This window comes from Taudactylus pleione, unplaced genomic scaffold, assembly GCF_031769625.1.
Source record: "Taudactylus pleione unplaced genomic scaffold, aTauple2 ptg000441l, whole genome shotgun sequence".
Taxonomy (NCBI): domain Eukaryota; kingdom Metazoa; phylum Chordata; class Amphibia; order Anura; family Myobatrachidae; genus Taudactylus; species Taudactylus pleione.
The window spans coordinates 738,693-754,500 of NW_028284843.1; the positions used below are offsets into that span (position 1 = coordinate 738,693).

Genomic DNA, 15,808 nt, shown 5'->3' on the forward strand with positions numbered 1-15,808 from the left:
TACATACAGTAAGGATAGATTAGTATAGTATAATAGAGGACAGTGTACAGTAAGGATACATTTAGTATAATATAGAGGACAGGGTACAGTAATGATATATTAGTATAGTATAATATAGAGGACAGGATACAGTAATGATATATTAGTATAGTATAATATAGAGGACAGGATACAGTAAGGATACATTAGTATAGTATAATATAGAGGACAGGATACAGTAATGATATATTAGTATAGTATAATATAGAGGACAGGATACAGTAAGGATATATTAGTATAGTATAATATAGGGGACAGGGTACAGTACATACAGTAAGGATAAATTAGTATAGTAGAATATAGGGGACAGGGTACAGTACATACAGTAAGGATAGATTAGTATAGTATAATATAGAGGACAGGATACAGTAATGATAGATTAGTATAATATAAAGCAGAGATGGGACAGAGTACAGTACATACAGTAAGGATAGATTAGTATAGTATAATATAGAGGACAGGATACAGTAAGGATAGATTAGTATAGTATAATATAGAGGACAGGATACAGTACATACAGTAAGGATAGAATAGTATAATATAGAGGACAGGATACAGTACATACAGTAAGGATAGATTAGTATAGTATAATATAGAGGACAGGGTACAGTACATACAGTAAGGATAGATTAGTATAGTATAATATAGAGGACAGGGTACAGTACATACAGTAAGGATAGATTAGTATAGTATAATATAGAGGACAGGGTACAGTACATACAGTAAGGATAGATTAGTATAATATAGAGGACAGGATACAGTACATACAGTAAGGATAGATTAGTATAGTTTAATATAGAGGACAGGATACAGTACATACAGTAAGGATAGATTAGTATAGTATAATATAGAGGACAGGGTACAGTACATACAGTAAGGATAGATTAGTATAGTATAATATAGAGGACAGGATACAGTACATACAGTAAGGATAGATTAGTATAGTATAATATAGAGGACAGGGTACAGTAAGGATAGATTAGTATAGTATAATATAGAGGACAGGATACAGTACATACAGTAAGGATACATTAGTATAGTATAATATAGAGGACAGGGTACAGTACATACAGTAAGGATAGATTAGTATAGTATAATATAGAGGACAGTGTACAGTACATACAGTAAGGATAGATTAGTATAGTATAATATAGAGGACAGGATACAGTAAGGATACATTAGTATAGTATAATATAGAGGACAGGGTACAGTACATACAGTAAGGATACATTAGTATAGTATAATATAGAGGACAGGGTACAGTACATACAGTAAGGATAGAATAGTATAATATAGGGGACAGAGTACAGTACATACAGTAAGGATAGATTAGTATAGTATAATATAGAGGACAGGATACAGTACATACAGTAAGGATAGAATAGTATAGTATAATATAGAGGACAGGGTACAGTACATACAGTAAGGATAGATTAGTATAATATAGAGGACAGGGTACAGTACATACAGTAAGGATAGATTAGTATAATATAGAGGATAGGGTACAGTACATACAGTAAGGATAGATTAGTATAGTATAATAGAGGACAGTGTACAGTAAGGATACATTTAGTATAATATAGAGGACAGGGTACAGTAATGATATATTAGTATAGTATAATATAGAGGACAGGATACAGTAATGATATATTAGTATAGTATAATATAGAGGACAGGATACAGTAATGATATATTAGTATAGTATAATATAGAGGACAGGATACAGTAATGATACATTAGTATAGTATAACATAGAGGACAGGGTACAGTACATACAGTAAGGATAGATTAGTATAGTATAATATAGAGGACAGGGTACAGTACATACAGTAAGGATAGATTAGTATAGTATAATATAGAGGACAAGGTACAGTACATACAGTAAGGATAGATTAGTATAGTATAATATAGAGGACAGGGTACAGTACATACAGTAATGATAGATTAGTATAGTATAATATAGAGGACAGGATACAGTAAGGATACATTAGTATAGTATAATATAGAGGACAGGATACAGTAATGATATATTAGTATAGTATAATATAGAGGACAGGATACAGTAAGGATAGATTAGTATAGTATAATATAGAGGACAAGGTACAGTACATACAGTAAGGATAGATTAGTATAGTATAATATAGAGGACAGGGTACAGTACATACAGTAAGGATAGATTAGTATAGTATAATATAGAGGACAGGGTACAGTACATACAGTAATGATAGATTAGTATAGTATAATATAGAGGACAGGATACAGTAAGGATACATTAGTATAGTATAATATAGAGGACAGGATACAGTAATGATATATTAGTATAGTATAATATAGAGGACAGGATACAGTAAGGATACATTAGTATAGTATAATATAGAGGACAGGATACAGTAATGATAGATTAGTATAGTATAATATAGAGGACAGGATACAGTAAGGATACATTAGTATAGTATAATATAGAGGACAGGATACAGTAATGATAGATTAGTATAGTATAATATAGAGGACAGGGTACAGTACACACAGTAAGGATAGATTAGTATAGTATAATATAGAGGACAGGATACAGTACATACAGTAAGGATACATTAGTATAGTATAATATAGAGGACAGGATACAGTACATACAGTAAGGATAGATTAGTATAGTATAATATAGAGGACAGGATACAGTACATACAGTAAGGATAGATTAGTATAATATAATATAGAGGACAGGGTACAGTAAGGATACATTAGTATAGTATAATATAGAGGACAGGGTACAGTAAGGATACATTAGTATAGTATAATATAGAGGACAGGGTACAGTAAGGATAGATTAGTATAGTATAATATAGAGGACAGGGTACAGTACATACAGTAATGATAGATTAGTATAGTATAATATAGAGGACAGGATACAGTAAGGATACATTAGTATAGTATAATATAGAGGACAGGATACAGTAATGATATATTAGTATAGTATAATATAGAGGACAGGATACAGTAAGGATACATTAGTATAGTATAATATAGAGGACAGGATACAGTAATGATAGATTAGTATAGTATAATATAGAGGACAGGGTACAGTACACACAGTAAGGATAGATTAGTATAGTATAATATAGAGGACAGGATACAGTACATACAGTAAGGATACATTAGTATAGTATAATATAGAGGACAGGATACAGTACATACAGTAAGGATAGATTAGTATAGTATAATATAGAGGACAGGGTACAGTAATGATAGATTAGTATAGTATAATATAGAGGACAGGATACAGTACATACAGTAAGGATAGATTAGTATAATATAATATAGAGGACAGGGTACAGTAAGGATACATTAGTATAGTATAATATAGAGGACAGGATACAGTAAGGATAGATTAGTATAGTATAATATAGAGGACAGGATACAGTACATACAGTAAGGATACATTAGTATAGTATAATATAGAGGACAGGGTACAGTACATACAGTAATGATAGATTAGTATAGTATAATATAGAGGACAGGATACAGTAAGGATACATTAGTATAGTATAATATAGAGGACAGGATACAGTAATGATATATTAGTATAGTATAATATAGAGGACAGGATACAGTAAGGATACATTAGTATAGTATAATATAGAGGACAGGATACAGTAATGATAGATTAGTATAGTATAATATAGAGGACAGGGTACAGTACATACAGTAAGGATAGATTAGTATAGTATAATATAGAGGACAGGATACAGTACATACAGTAAGGATACATTAGTATAGTATAATATAGAGGACAGGATACAGTACATACAGTAAGGATACATTAGTATAGTATAATATAGAGGACAGGGTACAGTAAGGATACATTAGTATAGTATAATATAGAGGACAGGGTACAGTACATACAGTAAGGATAGATTAGTATAATATAGAGGACAGGATACAGTACATACAGTAAGGATACATTAGTATAGTATAATATAGAGGACAGGGTACAGTACATACAGTAAGGATACATTAGTATAGTATAATATAGAGGACAGGATACAGTAATGATATATTAGTATAGTATAATATAGAGGACAGGATACAGTAATGATAGATTAGTATAGTATAATATAGAGGACAGGGTACAGTAAGGATAGATTAGTATAGTATAATATAGAGGACAGGATACAGTACATACAGTAAGGATACATTAGTATAGTATAATATAGAGGACAGGGTACAGTACATACAGTAAGGATACATTAGTATAGTATAATATAGAGGACAGGGTACAGTAAGGATACATTAGTATAGTATAATATAGAGGACAGGATACAGTACACACAGTAAGGATAGATTAGTATAGTATAATATAGAGGACAGGATACAGTACATACAGTAAGGATACATTAGTATAGTATAATATAGAGGACAGGGTACAGTACATACAGTAAGGATACATTAGTATAGTATAATATAGAGGACAGGGTACAGTAAGGATACATTAGTATAGTATAATATAGAGGACAGGGTACAGTAAGGATACATTAGTATAGTATAATATAGAGGACAGGATACAGTACATACAGTAAGGATAGATTAGTATAGTATAATATAGAGGACAGGATACAGTAAGGATACATTAGTATAGTATAATATAGAGGACAGGATACAGTAAGGATACATTAGTATAGTATAATATAGAGGACAGGATACAGTACATACAGTAAGGATAGATTAGTATAGTATAATATAGAGGACAGGGTACAGTACATACAGTAAGGATAGATTAGTATAGTATAATATAGAGGACAGGGTACAGTACATACAGTAAGGATAGATTAGTATAGTATAATATAGAGGACAGGGTACAGTACATACAGTAAGGATAGATTAGTATAGTATAATATAGAGGACAGGATACAGTACATACAGTAAGGATAGATTAGTATAGTATAATATAGAGGACAGGATACAGTACATACAGTAAGGATAGATTAGTATAGTATAATATAGAGGACAGGATACAGTACATACAGTAATGATACATTAGTATAGTATAATATAGAGGACAGGATACAGTAAGGATACATTAGTATAGTATAATATAGAGGACAGGATACAGTACATACAGTAATGATAGATTAGTATAGTATAATATAGAGGACAGGATACAGTAATGATACATTAGTATAGTATAATATAGAGGACAGGATACAGTACATACAGTAAGGATAGATTAGTATAGTATAATATAGAGGACAGGATACAGTAATGATAGATTAGTATAGTATAATATAGAGGACAGGATACAGTAATGATAGATTAGTATAGTATAATATAGAGGACAGGATACAGTAAGGATAGATTAGTATAGTATAATATAGAGGACAGGGTACAGTAAGGATACATTAGTATAGTATAATATAGAGGACAGGATACAGTACATACAGTAAGGATAGATTAGTATAGTATAATATAGAGGACAGGGTACAGTACATACAGTAAGGATAGATTAGTATAGTATAATATAGAGGACAGGGTACAGTACATACAGTAAGGATACATTAGTATAGTATAATATAGAGGACAGGATACAGTACATACAGTAATGATACATTAGTATAGTATAATATAGAGGACAGGATACAGTAAGGATAGATTAGTATAGTATAATATAGAGGACAGGATACAGTAATGATAGATTAGTATAGTATAATATAGAGGACAGGATACAGTAAGGATAGATTAGTATAGTATAATATAGAGGACAGGATACAGTACATACAGTAAGGATAGATTAGTATAGTATAATATAGAGGACAGGATACAGTACATACAGTAAGGATAGATTAGTATAGTATAATATAGAGGACAGGATACAGTAATGATATATTAGTATAGTATAATATAGAGGACAGGATACAGTAATGATATATTAGTATAGTATAATATAGAGGACAGGATACAGTAATGATATATTAGTATAGTATAATATAGAGGACAGGATACAGTAATGATAGATTAGTATAGTATAATATAGAGGACAGGATACAGTAATGATATATTAGTATAGTATAATATAGAGGACAGGATACAGTAATGATATATTAGTATAGTATAATATAGAGGACAGGATACAGTAATGATAGATTAGTATAGTATAATATAGAGGACAGGATACAGTAATGATAGATTAGTATAGTATAATATAGAGGACAGGATACAGTAATGATAGATTAGTATAGTATAATATAGAGGACAGGATACAGTAAGGATAGATTAGTATAGTATAATATAGAGGACAGGATACAGTAATGATACATTAGTATAGTATAATATAGAGGACAGGATACAGTACATACAGTAATGATATATTAGTATAGTATAATATAGAGGACAGGATACAGTAAGGATAGATTAGTATAGTATAATATAGAGGACAGGATACAGTACATACAGTAATGATAGATTAGTATAGTATAATAGAGGATAGGGTACAGTACATACAGTAATGATAGATTAGTATAGTATAATATAGAGGACAGGATACAGTAATGATACATTAGTATAGTATAATATAGAGGACAGGATACAGTAAGGATAGATTAGTATAGTATAATATAGAGGACAGGGTACAGTACATACAGTAATGATATATTAGTATAGTATAATATAGAGGACAGGATACAGTAAGGATAGATTAGTATAGTATAATATAGAGGACAGGATACAGTAAGGATAGATTAGTATAGTATAATATAGAGGACAGGATACAGTAATGATAGATTAGTATAGTATAATATAGAGGACAGGATACAGTAAGGATAGATTAGTATAGTATAATATAGAGGACAGGATACAGTACATACAGTAATGATAGATTAGTATAGTATAATATAGAGGACAGGATACAGTAATGATACATTAGTATAGTATAATATAGAGGACAGGATACAGTAAGGATAGATTAGTATAGTATAATATAGAGGACAGGATACAGTACATACAGTAATGATAGATTAGTATAGTATAATAGAGGATAGGGTACAGTACATACAGTAATGATAGATTAGTATAGTATAATATAGAGGACAGGATACAGTAATGATACATTAGTATAGTATAATATAGAGGACAGGATACAGTACATACAGTAATGATACATTAGTATAGTATAATATAGAGGACAGGATACAGTAAGGATAGATTAGTATAGTATAATATAGAGGACAGGATACAGTAATGATATATTAGTATAGTATAATATAGAGGACAGGATACAGTAATGATACATTAGTATAGTATAATATAGAGGACAGGATACAGTAATGATAGATTAGTATAGTATAATATAGAGGACAGGATACAGTAATGATAGATTAGTATAGTATAATATAGAGGACAGGATACAGTACATACAGTAATGATAGATTAGTATAGTATAATATAGAGGACAGGATACAGTAATGATAGATTAGTATAGTATAATATAGAGGATAGGGTACAGTACATACAGTAAGGATAGATTAGTATAGTATAATATAGAGGACAGGATACAGTAAGGATAGATTAGTATAGTATAATATAGAGGACAGGATACAGTAAGGATAGATTAGTATAGTATAATATAGAGGACAGGATACAGTACATACAGTAAGGATAGATTAGTATAGTATAATATAGAGGACAGGATACAGTACATACAGTAAGGATAGAATAGTATAGTATAATATAGAGGACAGGATACAGTAATGATATATTAGTATAGTATAATATAGAGGACAGGATACAGTAATGATATATTAGTATAGTATAATATAGAGGACAGGATACAGTACATACAGTAAGGATAGATTAGTATAGTATAATATAGAGGACAGGGTACAGTACATACAGTAATGATAGATTAGTATAGTATAATATAGAGGACAGGATACAGTAATGATACATTAGTATAGTATAATATAGAGGACAGGATACAGTAAGGATACATTAGTATAGTATAATATAGAGGACAGGATACAGTAATGATAGATTAGTATAGTATAATATAGAGGACAGGATACAGTAAGGATACATTAGTATAGTATAATATAGAGGACAGGATACAGTAATGATACATTAGTATAGTATAATATAGAGGACAGGATACAGTAATGATACATTAGTATAGTATAATATAGAGGACAGGATACAGTACACACAGTAAGGATACATTAGTATAGTATAATATAGAGGACAGGATACAGTACATACAGTAAGGATACATTAGTATAGTATAATATAGAGGACAGGATACAGTAAGGATACATTAGTATAGTATAATATAGAGGACAGGATACAGTAATGATACATTAGTATAGTATAATATAGAGGACAGGATACAGTAAGGATACATTAGTATAGTATAATATAGAGGACAGGATACAGTAAGGATACATTAGTATAGTATAATATAGAGGACAGGATACAGTAATGATAGATTAGTATAGTATAATATAGAGGACAGGATACAGTAAGGATACATTAGTATAGTATAATATAGAGGACAGGATACAGTAATGATACATTAGTATAGTATAATATAGAGGACAGGATACAGTAAGGATACATTAGTATAGTATAATATAGAGGACAGGATACAGTACATACAGTAATGATAGATTAGTATAGTATAATATAGAGGACAGGATACAGTAATGATACATTAGTATAGTATAATATAGAGGACAGGATACAGTACATACAGTAATGATATATTAGTATAGTATAATATAGAGGACAGGATACAGTAAGGATAGATTAGTATAGTATAATATAGAGGACAGGATACAGTACATACAGTAATGATAGATTAGTATAGTATAATATAGAGGACAGGATACAGTAAGGATAGATTAGTATAGTATAATATAGAGGACAGGATACAGTACATACAGTAATGATAGATTAGTATAGTATAATATAGAGGACAGGATACAGTAATGATACATTAGTATAGTATAATATAGAGGACAGGATACAGTACATACAGTAATGATATATTAGTATAGTATAATATAGAGGACAGGATACAGTAAGGATAGATTAGTATAGTATAATATAGAGGACAGGATACAGTAAGGATAGATTAGTATAGTATAATATAGAGGACAGGATACAGTACATACAGTAATGATATATTAGTATAGTATAATATAGAGGACAGGATACAGTAATGATACATTAGTATAGTATAATATAGAGGACAGGATACAGTAATGATACATTAGTATAGTATAATATAGAGGACAGGATACAGTAATGATAGATTAGTATAGTATAATATAGAGGACAGGATACAGTAATGATAGATTAGTATAGTATAATATAGAGGACAGGATACAGTAATGATAGATTAGTATAGTATAATATAGAGGACAGGATACAGTAATGATACATTAGTATAGTATAATATAGAGGACAGGATACAGTACATACAGTAAGGATAGATTAGTATAATATAATATAGAGGACAGGATACAGTAATGATACATTAGTATAGTATAATATAGAGGACAGGATACAGTACATACAGTAATGATAGATTAGTATAGTATAATATAGAGGACAGGATACAGTACACACAGTAAGGATAGATTAGTATAGTATAATATAGAGGACAGGATACAGTAAGGATAGATTAGTATAGTATAATATAGAGGACAGGATACAGTAATGATAGATTAGTATAGTATAATATAGAGGACAGGATACAGTAAGGATAGATTAGTATAGTATAATATAGAGGACAGGATACAGTAATGATAGATTAGTATAGTATAATATAGAGGACAGGATACAGTAAGGATAGATTAGTATAGTATAATATAGAGGACAGGATACAGTAATGATAGATTAGTATAGTATAATATAGAGGACAGGATACAGTAATGATAGATTAGTATAGTATAATATAGAGGACAGGATACAGTAAGGATAGATTAGTATAGTATAATATAGAGGACAGGATACAGTAAGGATAGATTAGTATAGTATAATATAGAGGACAGGATACAGTAATGATATATTAGTATAGTATAATATAGAGGACAGGATACAGTAAGGATATATTAGTATAGTATAATATAGAGGACAGGATACAGTAATGATAGATTAGTATAGTATAATATAGAGGACAGGATACAGTACATACAGTAAGGATATATTAGTATAGTATAATATAGAGGACAGGATACAGTAATGATAGATTAGTATAGTATAATATAGAGGACAGGATACAGTAAGGATAGATTAGTATAGTATAATATAGAGGACAGGATACAGTAATGATAGATTAGTATAGTATAATATAGAGGACAGGATACAGTAATGATAGATTAGTATAGTATAATATAGAGGACAGGATACAGTAAGGATAGATTAGTATAGTATAATATAGAGGACAGGATACAGTAATGATAGATTAGTATAGTATAATATAGAGGACAGGATACAGTAAGGATAGATTAGTATAGTATAATATAGAGGACAGGATACAGTAAGGATAGATTAGTATAATATAAAGCAGAGATGGGACAGGGGGCGGTCTCACCTCCTGAAGACAAGTATCTCCTGGAACTGGGACTTCCTGTGACACAGCACCTCATCCACCTGCAGGGACATAGCTTGGCCGGGCCACAGGCTGCACGTCTCCCGGAACCAGCCATTCTGCACCGGTGACTCCATGACAGCCCCGAACCGTGCAGTGCGCAATCTAACCTGCTAGAAGCTGCGTGCCTGTCACTGGCTTATCAAGCAGCTGAGAGGGCGGGACAAGCGTCTAGCAAGGTAGTGTGACCCTGCACGTGGTGCCTGACACCCTGCTGCCGCCATGTTGCATGCTGGCATGTATCCGGGCAGGTGGCTTCTGTCAGGTTGCTGGATGTGGTAGTGACTATATCCTGGCTGTCACCACATGATTCCACATGGCAGACTCTACAACTATGGAAAGTCCCAGCATGTTTGCCAGTCTGAGCCTACCCCTGCACTCCAGGACCCGGCTTGTAGCAGATTATAAGAATCTCCCTGGGGTGTGATGTGTATGATAGTAGCTGTTATGTTGCCTGGGTGTATGGGTATCTTATTTTATCTCGCTCCTTACGCTGAGGGCTCAAATTCCTGTATTGGGAGAACTTTATGAGGGTTCCCCTGATACAGATGGTGGCAGCATGGCACTCATGAGAGCTATGGCATTATATAGTGATGGCAACAGGTTACTGAATGGCATGGTGAACAAATGAGCACCAGGCTCATATGTGATGGGTAGGTCGGTATGGCACAGCCACATGGTAGAGGTGGGATGCTGGTCAGTATGCCACAGAGCAGATATGCTTAAAGGTTTGGAGTAAAAGTTGGTATGGCACGGTGCAGAGATGGAATAAGGATTGGTATAGCACGGTGCAGAGATGGAGTAAGGGTTGGTATGGCACGGTGCAGAGATGGAGTAAGGGTTGGTATGGCACGGTGCAGAGATGGAATAAGGATTGGTATAGCACGGTGCAGAGATGGAGTAAGGGTTGGTATGGCTCGGTGCAGAGATGGAATAAGGGTTGGTATGGCACGGTGCAGAGATGGAGTAAGGGTTGGTATGGCACGGTGCAGAGATGGAGTAAGGGTTGGTATGGCACGGTGCAGAGATGGAATAAGGATTGGTATAGCACGGTGCAGAGATGGAGTAAGGGTTGGTATGGCTCGGTGCAGAGATGGAGTAAGGGTTGGTATGGCACGGTGCAGTGATGGATTAACGGTTGGTTTGGCACGGTACTGAGATGGAGTAAGTGTTGATATGATACGGTGCAGAGATGGAGTAAGGGTTGGTATGGCTCGGTGCAGAGATGGAATAAGGGTTGGTATGGCACGGTGCAGAGATGGAATAAGAGTTGGTATGGCACGGTGCACAGATGGAGTAAGGGTTGGTATGGCACGGTGCAGAGATGGAATAAGGGTTGATATGGCACGGTGCAGAGATGGAGTAAGGGTTGGTATGGCACGGTGCAGTGATGTAGTAAGGGTTGGTATGGCACGGTACTGAGATGGAGTAAGTGTTGGTATGGTACGGTGCAGAGATGGAGTAAGGGTTGGTATGGCTCGGTGCAGAGATGGAATAAGAGTTGGTATGGCACGGTGCACAGATGGAGTAAGGGTTGGTATGGCACGGTGCAGAGATGGAATAAGGGTTGGTATGGCACGGTGCAGAGATGGAGTAAGGGTTGGTATGGCACGGTACTGAGATGGAGTAAGTGTTGGTATGGTACGGTGCAGAGATGGAGTAAGGGTTGGTATGGCACGGTGCAGAGATGGAGTAAGGGTTGGTATGGCTCGGTGCAGAGATGGAGTAAGGGTTGGTATGGGACGGTGCAGAGATGGAGTAAGGGTTGGTTTGGCATGGTGCAGAGATGGAGCAAGGGTTGGTATGGCAAGGTGCAGAAATGGAGCAAGGGTTGGTATGGCACGGTGCAGAAATGGAGCAAGGGTTGGTATGGGACGGTGCAGAGATGGAGTAAGGGTTGGTATGGCACGGTGCAGAGATGGAGTAAGGGTTGGTATGGCACGGTGCAGAGATGGAATAAGGGTTGGTATGGCACGGTGCAGAGATGGAGTAAGGGTTGGTATGGCACGGTGCAGTGATGTTGTAAGGGTTGGTATGGCACGGTACTGAGATGGAGTAAGTGTTGGTATGGTACGGTGCAGAGATGGAGTAAGGGTTGGTATGGCTCGGTGCAGAGATGGAGTAAGGGTTGGTATGGGACGGTGCAGAGATGGAGTAAGGGTTGGTTTGGCATGGTGCAGAGATGGAGCAAGGGTTGGTATGGCAAGGTGCAGAGATGGAGCAAGGGTTGGTATGGGATGGTGCAGAGATGGAGTAAGGGTTGGTATGGAACGGTGCAGAGATGGAGTAAGGGTTGGTATGGCACGGTGCAGAGATGGAGCAAGGGTTGGTATGGCATGGTGCAGAGATGGAGCAAGGGTTGGTATGGGACGGTGCAGAGATGGAGTAAGGGTTGGTATGGCACGGTGCAGAGATGGAGTAAGGGTTGGTATGGCACGGTGCAGAGATGGAGTAAGGGTTGGTATGGCACGCTGCAGAAATGGAGTAAGGGTTGGTATGGCACGGTGCAGTGATGGAGTAAGAGTTGGTATAGCACGGTGCAGAGATGGAATAAGGGTTGGTATGGCACGGTGCAGAAATGGAGTAAGGGTTAGTATGGCACAGTGCAGAGACTGGTATGGCATGGTGCAGAAATGGAGGAAGGGTTATGGCACAGTGTAGAGATTGGTATAGCATGGTGCAGAGATGGAGTAAGGGTTGGTATGGCACGGTGCAGAGATGGAGTAAGGGTTGGTATGGCACGGTGCAGAGATGGAGTAAGGGTTGGTATGGCACGGTGCCGAGATGGAGTAAGGGTTGGTATGGCACGGTGTAGAGATTGGTATGGCATGGTGCAGAGATGGAGTAAGGGTTGGTATGGCATGGTGCAGAGATGGAGTAAGGGTTGGTATGGCATGGTGCATAGATGGAGTAAAAGTTGGTATGGTACGGTGCAGAGATGGAGTAAGGGTTGGTATGGCACGGTGCAGAGATGGAGTAAGGGTTGGTATGGCACAGTGCAGAAATGGAGTAAGGGTTGGTATGGCACGGTGCAGAGACTGGTATGGCATGGTGCAGAAATGGAGGAAGGGTTATGGCACAGTGTAGAGATTGGTATAGCATGGTGCAGAGATGGAGTAAAAGTTGGTATGGCACAGTGCAGAAATGGAGTAAGGGTTGGTATGGCACGGTGCAGAGATGGAGTAAGGGTTGGTATGGCACAGTGCAGAAATGGAGTAAGGGTTAGTATGGCACGGTGTATAAATGGAGTAAGGGTTGGTATGGCACGGTGCAGAGATTGGTATGGCATAGTGCAGAGATGGAGTAGGGGTTGGTATGGCATGGTGCAGAGATGGAGCAAGGGTTGGTATGGCATGGTGCAGAGACGGAGTAAGGGTTGGTATGGCATGGTGCAGAGATCGAGTAAAAGTTGGTACGGTACGGTGCAGAGTTGGAGTAAGGGATGGTATGGCACGGTGCAGAGATGGAGTAAGGGTTGGTATGCACAGTGCAGAAATGGAGTAAGGGTTGGTATGGCACGGTGCAGAGACTGGTATGGCATGGTGCAGAAATGGAGGAAGGGTTATGGCACAGTGTAGAGATTGGTATAGCATGGTGCAGAGATGGAGTAAAAGTTGGTATGGCACGGTGCAGAAATGGAGTAAGGGTTGGTATGGCACGGTGCAGAGATGGAGTAAGGGTTGGTATGGCACGGTGCAGAAATGGAGTAAGGGTTAGTATGGCACTGTGCAGAAATGGAGTAAGGGTTGGTATGGCATGGTGCAGAGATTGGTATGGCATGGTGCAGAGATGGAGTAAGGGTTGGAATGGCATGGTGCAGAGATGGAGTAAGGGTTTGTATGGCATGGTGCAGAGATGGAGTAAGGGTTGGTATGGCATGGTGCAGAGATGGAGTAAGGGTTGGTATGGCGCAGAGATGGAGTAAAAGTTGGTATGGTACGGTGCAGAGATGGAGTAAGGGTTGGTATGGCACGCTGCAGAAATGGGGTAAGGGTTGGTATGACATGGTGCTGAGATGGAATAAGGATTGGTATGGCACGGTGCAGAGATGGAGTAAGAGTTGGTATGGCACGGTGCAGACATGGAGTAAGGGTTGTGTCGAAACCAAATAATTGGATTGGATACTTGTAATTTTTATCTGACGATTCTGTGTCAGCGCAATTGCGATATTCAGAAATATGTTGGTATTGCTATAGGGTTTGATCAGAGCCTGGAAAAACAGGTCTTTGTGTCTGTGGGTGTTTGTATTAGTATGAGAAGTTTCTACAATTTGCCTGTAACAAAATTATTTAAAAATGTATAGAAACCAGTATGCTCAAAGAGCCTGATTCAGAGCCGGACGCTATTTGCGCTCGCGCGTTCAGAAAAAGGGGCCGGATATTTAAATAGAGCGCTCGCTCTTTGCGGTCTGTTGACGCCTCTGTCTGAACGAGCGAACGAAACATGCGCTCGCTATTTTTTAAAAAACGCCCCCTGGCCGCTCGCATCCTACGTCATCTCCGCTATTTATTAGATTAATCGAGTACATCGAAAGGCGTCTGAACTGCTCGCAGTGCTTTTGGTAGCATTTTCCTACCACAATCATGCGAGCAGTTCAGGCTAAAAGACAACCAAGTGACATGGTCGATGACGCTGCTTTGTTAATTATGCACACCCTTAAAACGCCCGTTTTGACCGTTAGGCACGCCTGCGTTCGGATCTCCACTCCCCGTTTTCAAGCACCTACCCCTGTTACCACCCACAAACGCCTCAGGCATGGTAAGGGTTGGTATGGCACCGTGCAGAGATGGAGTAAGAGTTGGTATGGCACAGTTCAGAGATGGAGTAAAGCTGGCCACACACTAGACCAACTTTCATCCAACTAGTTGATTGGTTGGAATGAAAATCTGTTAACGTATGGGAGTAAATGATGGTCAGCAATTTGCTCCTAAATGCCAGAAAACAGATGAGAGTGGCCGTCAGACAAGTTTGTTAAATGTTTGAGCTAAACAATTTGTTCAACAACAGTTTTTGTCCATTTTCCAGCGTTTGGGAGCAAATTGCTGATTGTCAATTGCTATCATCCCTTACCAGATTTTCATTCCAACCAATCAACTAGTTGGCTGGTTGGATGTAAGTTGGTCTAGTGTGTGG

The 15,808-nt window shown here is 36.6% G+C and overlaps 1 protein-coding gene across 1 annotated transcript in view; it reads right to left on the reverse strand.

Annotated features, from left to right (window-relative positions):
* The window catches only part of SRM (spermidine synthase), a 50,402-nt gene extending 39,603 nt beyond the window's left edge, over positions 1 to 10,799 (reverse strand). Inside the window, exon 1 of the mRNA XM_088447804.1 lies at positions 10,619 to 10,799. Coding sequence (XP_088303930.1) covers positions 10,619 to 10,752 — 134 coding nt within the window. The 5' untranslated portion in view covers positions 10,753 to 10,799. The remainder of the gene's footprint in view (positions 1 to 10,618) is intronic.
* Between the last annotated feature and the right edge of the window lie 5,009 nt (positions 10,800 to 15,808).